We start from the raw sequence: 9088 nt of genomic DNA, 5'->3' as shown, positions 1-9088 counted from the left end.
TGATGCGTTAGATGCTGAACTTATATATCTGCGTTATTTAGAAAATGATATCCATGAATACATAAACAGAGGGGATGATTTCTGTGATTTGACAGACCAGAAGTTCATACAAAAGTATAGGCTATTTTCTGCCAAGCCTCACTTTTCGCTTTCAACTTAGATCCGTTCGTTTGTTTATTCTCATTAATTGGTTTATACTGCGAAATAATTTCTAGCAGAAGACTTCTCTAGAACAAAGAGACATTAGTCCCATGATTTCTATTTGTTCCAGTGTTTTCCATTTCATAACAGCAATACCAATACGGCACTCCACGCTATTGTGATACAGACGAGGAAAGAAGCAGAAATCAAACCTGAGAGAATAGAAAGACTTCTATCCTCTCTGAATCAAACAACGGAAACAAGCGAGAATCGCAATTGTCAGAGTTCAGAAAACAGAAGTGAGCCTATAGTTGGTTATATGTTATGGTTAAACTCTAGAATCTCTGGTCCTAACAGAGAGTTAACAAACAGAATGTTAAAATGTGAAATATTGTTTTTGTTTTCTAATGCCAGGCGTTTGACAATAAAGTCATTTGACCTCTTGCACTCCAATATTTTTCAAAGATATTATCATAGCTAGCCACTGAAGCACAGATTTTGAGGTGTTCCGAATCCATTTCTTGGTTTGAGTTGCACAATGGGCAGTTAGGGGACTGATATATTCCAATTCTATGCAGGTGTTTGGCCAAACAATCATGGCCTGTTGCCAATCTAAATGCAGCTACAGACGATTTTCGTGGTAAATCAGGAATTAACTGTGGATTGTGATGCAGAGAGTTCCATTTTTTCCCTTGGGATTGTGTTATCAAATTTTGTTTGTTGAAGTCTAAGTATGTAGGTTTAATAAATCTTTTCACAGAGTAATACGTAGATTTAGTAACAGGTCTGTAAGTAGCAGTGCTGCCATTTTTTGCTAAAGCATCCGCATTCTCGTTTCTCAGGATTCCACAATGGGATGGTATCCATTGGAATACAATTCTTTTATTGAGTGATATTAATTGAGAGAGCATTTTAGTTATTTGTGCTGTTTGAGATGAAAGTGTGTGTTTAGAGACTATTGATAGAATAGCTGCTTTGGAGTCTGACAATATAACTGCATTTTTTAATTTATTGATGTGGCATAGAAGATTCCTGAGACTTCCACTTATTGCAATGATTTCTCCATCAAAACTTGTTGTTCCATATCCAAGAGATCTATAAAGTGAGAAGAGACAGCACGTAACACCTGCACCGGCACCTTGTTCTCTGGAGATCAAGGCTCCGTCAGTGTATAAATGAAGCCAGTTTTGTGGAGGGTACCTAATATTAATTGTCTCTAAAGACAATTGTTTTAGTATTTCAGTGTTTACTTCTGATTTTAGTATTTCTTCTGTTAAATTTAGATTATATTCTATATTTAATAGAGTTAAAGGGTTTGGTTTAATTTGTAGGTTTTCTTTTAAATGCCATTTAACCATTTAACCAAAATGTGAAATGTAAAGTTGAAGAAACGCAATATTTTTAACAGCAATTCATACTTTTAACTTACAGTTAATTAACGCTATGTTAGGTGCATTTTAACAAAGGTTGAAGAAACTGGGGCTGTCATTTCCTCGTAACCAGTGCTTCAATATGCATTGGGAAAAGTCCAGGCTGGCCACAGACTTCAAGGGGAGAGATCTGAACCATATACGAAATGAGTCCAAGAATTTTGACAGGGGCTAGGGTAGAATTTCAAGTGGCACAACCCACGGTATGCCATATCGTATGAAAAAGTCTGTTCTGCAAGAACACATTAAAACATGATGACAAACCAAAATCCCATGACTTTTCACTGCAATGCATGACTGGTCAGAAGGGGATGGATTTGCTAACAGACCGCCTTCCATTTCAGCAGAAAAGTCAGTCACAATGTCAGAATCTGAGGTATGGAAAACCTGCAAATCATTGTGCAGCATACAAGTAACTAAACAAAGCGAATGTATTTTACACAATGAGCAGATACAAAATGTGTGGCTTATGCCTCAGCTGAAAGAAGATCTTCCTGATATGATCTTTCAACAGTTTGGTGCTCCTCCAGATTTCCATCAGGATGTTTGCACAAAACTGAATGACACCATACCAGGACAATGAATCAGCTATGCTGGAAATGAGGATTTGCCAATGGAGTCCTGACCTCCATGATCACCAGATTTAACACTCTAAGATTTCTTTTTATGGGAATTTATCAAGTATGCTGCGTGTCTGCCCACAATGCCACAACTGAACAACCTGAAACAACACATCCAACACAGCTGAATCCATATCCAAGAATATGCTGAGATGCATCTGGACAATATTTGCATAAGTAAACAATTTATACCAAACTACTATATCTACGCTAACATTAGAATACTTTCCTGGTATATGTGAAAGAAATCTATACATGTCTTCATACTACAAGACACACAGTATAATCCCAATATTAAAAATACATGATTTCATACATACACCCTTCTCCATTACCAGAATTCATCTAATTGGAACTATGATAGAAGCCATTCTCAGAAACAACAACGGGTCGACCTTGAATAATAACTTGAGGTCCTGTGTAGTAACGAAACAACAAGCTTGAACCACGCTTAATCTGGCCTGCATGGGACAAATTTGACCAACAATCAGTCCAAGAAGTGTAAAGTGGCATTAGTGGAGGTCTTCCAGCTGCCAACCTAAAAAAAATAAAAGGAAAATGTTATATATCACACCAGAGTCACAGTTTTCCAAACAGAAGTAGTGAACAAAACATTAAAAGAAATAAGTTTTCTTGGAATGAATCAGTAATGCAATATACGAGGCCTGTCTAAAATGTATCCGACCTTAAATTTTCCCGCGCAAAGTAGTGATTCTAAGGCTGTGCACGGTGGAAGGAGAAACCGTAATGCGCATGCTTGAATTTTTTCACCGCATTCACTTGTGCCAGTCACTGGCTGGTGGTCGCCAAGTAAGGTGCTGTTCTAAATGTTTGTCGGATTTAGTTTCCTCGCAAGATGACTGAACGAATTGAGCAAAGATACTGCATCAAATTTTGTCAAAAGCTTGGTGATTCTCAAAGTCAAACAATTCGTAAGATTCAGCAGGTGTTTGGGGAAGATGCGATGGGTGTAACACAAATTAAGGAGTGGTTCAACCGATTCAAAGATGGCCGCACATCAGCGGAGAGTGAGCAGCATTGTGACAGGCCCCAAACTGCTTGGAGTGCAGCTGTTGTTGAGAGGGTGCGAAATTTGGTGATGGCAGATCGTCGTTTGACCATGCAGGAGATTGCCGAAGAGGTTGGAGTGAGTAAAGATTCTGCACATGCAATTTTGCGTGATGATTTGAACATGAACCGAGTGGCTGCGAAATTCGTGCCCAAGTTGTTGTCCCTGGAACAAAAAGACCTCCGTCGTGACGTTGCACAGGACCTTCTGGACACCGCCAACACTGATCGTGGGTTTCTGAACACCGTGATAACTGGAGATGAGTCATGGGTGTACGGGTACGACCCAGAAACAAAAAGACAGTCGTCGCAACGGAAGCATCCCGAGTCTCCAAGGCCGAAGAAAGCGCGGCAGGTGCGAAGCAAAATCAAGGTGATACTGACTGTTTTCTTTGATGTCCGTGGAATTGTGCATCACGAATACGCACCGGAAGGACAAACAGTGACAAAGGAGTACTATCACGATGTTCTCCGGCGACTCCGTGATGCAGTTCGGCGCAAAAGACCAGACATGTGGACGGCGAACAACTGGCACTTGCATCACGACAACGCCCCCGCACATTCATCCCAATTGATCCACACTTTCTTGGCCAAACATGGAATTACAACCGTTCGCCAACCTCCCTACTCTCCAGACCTGGTTCCTTGCGACTTCTGGTTGTTTCCAAAATTGAAGACACCACTGAAAGGATCCCGTTTTGAGAGTAGAGAAGAGATAATGCGGAATGCGACGACGGAGCTGAACACCATTCCAAAAGAAGACTTCCAGAGGTGTTTCCAGCAGTGGAAGGATCGGTGGGCTAAGTGTGTGCAAGCACAAGGAGCCTACTTTGAAGGGGATTAGGGTCCCAACCCCGGCAGGTATTTGAAATATTTTTTCTGGCTAAAGGTCGGATCTTTTTAGACAGGCCTTGTATAGGCAAATACTATGCACATATTTTTTCCGGACTTTAGCAAAGAAAAACTGGAATGCGCACATTATTTGAAATAAGGTTGGTATCGCTTCACCTCAAACGCTGGATCACATTATACTATAGCGTTGTCCAGCCTAGTGCCTTAAGGTACGGTCACACATCGCTACTTTTGCAGTGCAACTTCTGTACTGCAGCTGCAAAAGTTGTGTGTCGTGTTCACACGTAAGCCAAAAGTAGCGTGCTGCACGCTACTTTTCGTGCTGCGCAACCCGAGTGCTGCAAAAGTTGCAACTGGAGGTTGCGAGTCTGTTCACACACAAGGCACTACTTTTGCAGCCGCAGTCATGCTGCAGGTTTCCATCTCCGTGTTGACTTCTCAATATACATTTTGTGGTTATGTTCGCATTATTAAGAAACTCATGCGAAAGCTTCCTTATCTATTATTTGCTTTTCTGTCGTATCTAGTATTCAGAAATTTACATTATTTTTACTATAAAGCTTTTAAAAACGCCTATATACTTAAATGATCACCAACAGTATATACACGTAATCAATGTTGGCAACCCTCCTGTTTGGAACTACGCTACGGAAAATTTAAAAAATGAATTATATCCTCAGCAATTATGCTCAGACTGTGTTGTGTATTTAATAACTGTTACAAATAATTTATTTTCATCACATTTAACATTAAAATATATCCAAACAATAAAAGTATCATTGGCACATATGGGTGGTAACACTGGTTGCAACCGCAGCAAAAGTTTCAACAAAACCGATATCAAAAATGCTGCGGCTGCAACCCTGAGAACCCTGTTCACACATCGCTACTTTTAAGCTGCGCGCAGCATGGAAAAGTAGCGGGCAGCAGGTTCGGCAGCCGCTAATTTTTGGGTTGCACCATTGTTCACACGTCGCAGTACAAGAGTTGCGCAGTTTTTTGTACTGCAGCGCTGCAAAAGTAGCGACGTGTGACCGTACCTTTAGTCTGCATGGCGTGGAGTTGGGCAACACAATTCTTTTTCAGAAGTCGATTCCAACAATTCAATCATACATTACGAATTGATTCTAATGATTTGTTCACAATTCTTCCCAGTCTGCGATTCCAACTATTCTTTTGAATCGTGAACAAACAACTCCTAGGACTCTTCCCTTTGCAAACCATGGTAGAATAAAAACATTCTACATCTCTTGCATAGATGGCATGAGAGGTGAGATTGGATTGTCTCTTTCTGATTGGCTGGAACCATTCATCATGACCTATATTAGTCTACAAAATTATACATGATAGTGTTTCCTAATTTGCTATTGTAGGTAGAGTCCCAGGTGCTTCTACAACAGCATGTGAAGATTATGACATCATTTCTTAAAATAAATTGATATTTTCTTTAGTTTTGGAGTACATCATTATGTAGGATTAATTTCTTGTAAATCAAACACAAATTACACCCAATTTTTTTTTTTTTTTTTTTAATTTTCTCTCCTAAAATTAGAGTGCGCGGATTATTCGATGGCGCGGAATATTCGCGTATATATGGTATGTATTATGAAAGAGTGGTTTGCTGACAGTGACAAACAATTTTTTAAAAGGCTTAGAATTGTTTATGACTGTTGTGCTAAGTGCATACAGTTGAAAAATGATTATGTTGAGTACATAAAAACTTACTTCGAGATACAGAAGAACCCCAATTTTAGGCGACCTCCATTTAATGTTTTTCTGCATTTAACATTGAAATTTCAAGGTCCCAATAATTATTACACAGGATTAATGTATTTTTATATTCAATTTAACGTTATTCTCTTTGCTGTGAAACCTGCATTTTGCATTAAAAATAGTTTTTAAATTATTTTTTTAAATCTCGACTAATGCAAAACTAATGCATTTCAATTCCACACGTAAAATACAGTGAAACCTGTTCAAATCGGAACCTGAATAATCCGGAATCCTGTCTATTTCGGAACAATTTATTGGTCCCGGCAAAATTTGTATGTATTATGTGTAATTTTTCCTGAATAAAACGGAAACTGTCCAACGCAGAAACGGAAACTGTCTGCTACTGTTCAAAACGGAAATAATATTTTGGACACACACTATATTGTGACAGCGACGTGAGATTCGAACTCACGACCAGCGTCCCGCGAGAGAGCATATCGCGCGGGCTTCACGGGGAAAGGGGAAAGGGGTCTACACGCGAGGGGAGGCTGTGCGCGCAGCTGCTACTCAACGCAGTGAATGTGGAACGACCTTCCCGACTATTCCAGAAGTCTGTCGATGTGGAGATATCGAGATAATTCTCTACACATCTGTAGAAAATTCTCGCAACTATGATTTTGCTATAAAAGAAGAAGCGCCAGCGAACTCGAGCAGTTTCAGTGTTTTTCAGTTATTCAGTCAGTGAGTAAGCCAGAGTAAGCAAGCCAGTCAAGCAAACCGGAGTTCGACTCGAGTGTGCGTCCGCATCTGCGTCAGCATCCGAAGGCCTGAGTTCGAGTGCAGTGGACCGCAGTTGGAGGGACCCGAGTTCGAGTACAGTGAACTGTCTCTGAAGGTCTGTGGTTCGAGATACTGTGAACTCGAGTGACTGAGATAGAAGAACTGTGAACTGAGAACTGGTAGTTCTGATTTGTAAATAGTGCTTTGTAAATATTAGTTAAGATTAACAGTTCATTGTTGTGCGTAATAGTCCAAGTAAATTGTCATTGTCGTCGGTGGAGTGCTATAACGAATACTGTGTTGAGTGAAGATCCAATTGTTGACGAGAGCGTTTAAGGTGAATTGTAGAAAGAAATTATTGTTGTGACGAATAAATTACATTGTTGTAACTAATAAAAATCACAATATTTTGTAACTATATTTTGAAGCAGCGTGCAATTTCAAGGAATATACGAAATATGTGGGTCACTAAGATAAAAACAAGTTTTCTTTGCAAAATTCTAGAGGGTACGAGAGTGTGTTGGCCTGTCGGTCATAAATTTTTTTACCCTGTTGACCAGGCAGACGAGTCCCTTCAAAGATTTTCAGTGCTTCACACCCGTATACTGCCGTAGCTAAACAGAGCGCAAGTGTAGTGATTTCCAGGTAAAAAAAAAGTTGCATAAAATGTGGCATTAACATTAAGTGATGAAGTAAAAGTTATCGAGTTAAAGGAAAATGAGAAACGAAGTCTGTGTGAAATAATATTGAAGTACAGTTGTGGAAAACTCAGGTGTGACACTTTAAAAATTAAAGATCATAATGAGTGAGTGGCGTGCGGCCAATATTGGTGACACAAAAGGAACCAGAAAGCAACTGTTTATGTGAAAATAAATGAACTGTTGTGGGAGTGGGTTCTTCATGACCTTTCAAAGAACAAGCCAATTTCTGGATCTATTCTGCAAAGCAAGCCATTGAACTGGGAAAGAAATTAAATAAACGAGAATTCAAGGCTTCTAATAGATGGCTCTTAGTCCAATTAATTAATAATGTGCAGTGATATGCAGTACAGTATTAGAGTATAGTGTTAGATATTAAATAGAATGAGATTAGTAAACTTTATTAACGTTTTATGACTAATAAGTGAGTTACGATAATATTTATACAGAAAATGAGATTTTAATCAAAATGATTCACCAACATAATAAGCGACAGAAAGCTGATTTAATGTGGTGAGTGTTAAATGGAATATTTTGTACTTCTTGCAATTTGCGGCATGCCATTTTGTTTTTCATGTCTATGAATGACAAAATATTCCATTTTAATGGCACACCTGAATAATACGGAAACCTGTCCACAACGGAAAAAAAATTAGGACCATGTCACTTCCGTCTTGAACAGGTCTCACTGTACAAAATTTTCTTTTAAGAATCACTGGCTTGCCACCACATGATTCCCCCTCCCTCACCACGTCTATATGAAGCTGCGTTCATATTAGTCTAATTCTCTCCTTTGCGAGAACCAATCACATTCAATGATGGATGTGGCAGCCATCCATGACAATTGCTCATTGAGGTGTGTAGTGTCGGCGCTACTAGAGCGAAGAAATTGAATTTTTTAATGTTACTGTGCATATTACTAGGAAAGAATGGCAGTGAAAAGGAAGACACTTTCTCGGCCGAAAAAGTTAATTTAGCACCCAGCTTCCCTTTATGTTTTCCATATTTTGTATAGTACTATCCATAATTTACTTATTGTAGATTTTTGTAAATTACGAGGGGGATCCGGGAAATAACGACCGTTCACGCATACCCGCCATGCAGCTGACTCACCTTCCTTGTTTGAAGGTCAACTGGCTTCCTTGACATGTGTTCTCATAATGTTGTGAGTACTGGTTGCAACAAGTCGCCATTGTGCATTTTGTGTTACTTCAAAATGAACGGCGTGATTGATAATCCCGCCGACTGTGAGGTGAGGAGTGTGATTCGATTTTTGAATGCCCTACATTTGAAACCTGCAGAAATTTACGGGCAATTGAAAGAACTGTATGGTGATACTGTAATGAATGAAAGAAATGTGAGAAAATGGTGCGAAATGTTCAACAATGGGCGAACAAATGTCCACGATGAAACTCGACCCGGACGCCCATCACTCATTACAGAAGACCTGAAGACTAAAGTGAACGACAGAATCTTGCAAGACAGGCGCACATCACTCGACGAATTGCATATTGCCTTTCCTGACATTTCTCGTTCTTTGCTTGGTGAAATTGTGTCGCAACATCTTGGCTACCACAAAATCTGTGCACGATGGGTTCCATAGCAACTGAGTGACCAACACAAAACTCAGAGAATGGCCTCAGCATTGACATTCTTGATGCAATATCACACAGATGGAGACGCCTTTCTTGATCAAATTGTGACTGGTGATGAGACTTGGGTGTCTCACAACACCCCAGAGACCAAGCGCCAATCACGTCAGTGGCATCATCCCTCATCACCCAAG

The 9088-nt window shown here is 39.7% G+C and overlaps 1 protein-coding gene across 1 annotated transcript in view; it reads right to left on the bottom strand.

Annotated features, from left to right (window-relative positions):
• Positions 1 to 1984: 1984 nt before the first annotated feature.
• The window catches only part of LOC138716375 (mitochondrial carrier homolog 2-like), a 33334-nt gene continuing 26230 nt past the window's right edge, over positions 1985 to 9088 (bottom strand). Inside the window, exon 7 of the mRNA XM_069849400.1 lies at positions 1985 to 2729. Coding sequence (XP_069705501.1) covers positions 2537 to 2729 — 193 coding nt within the window. The 3' untranslated portion in view covers positions 1985 to 2536. The remainder of the gene's footprint in view (positions 2730 to 9088) is intronic.

Source organism: Periplaneta americana, chromosome 16 (genome assembly GCF_040183065.1).
Source record: "Periplaneta americana isolate PAMFEO1 chromosome 16, P.americana_PAMFEO1_priV1, whole genome shotgun sequence".
NCBI lineage: Eukaryota > Metazoa > Arthropoda > Insecta > Blattodea > Blattidae > Periplaneta > Periplaneta americana.
The sequence above is the reverse complement of the archived record's forward strand: the minus strand, read 5'-3'. Positions and strand labels throughout refer to the sequence as shown.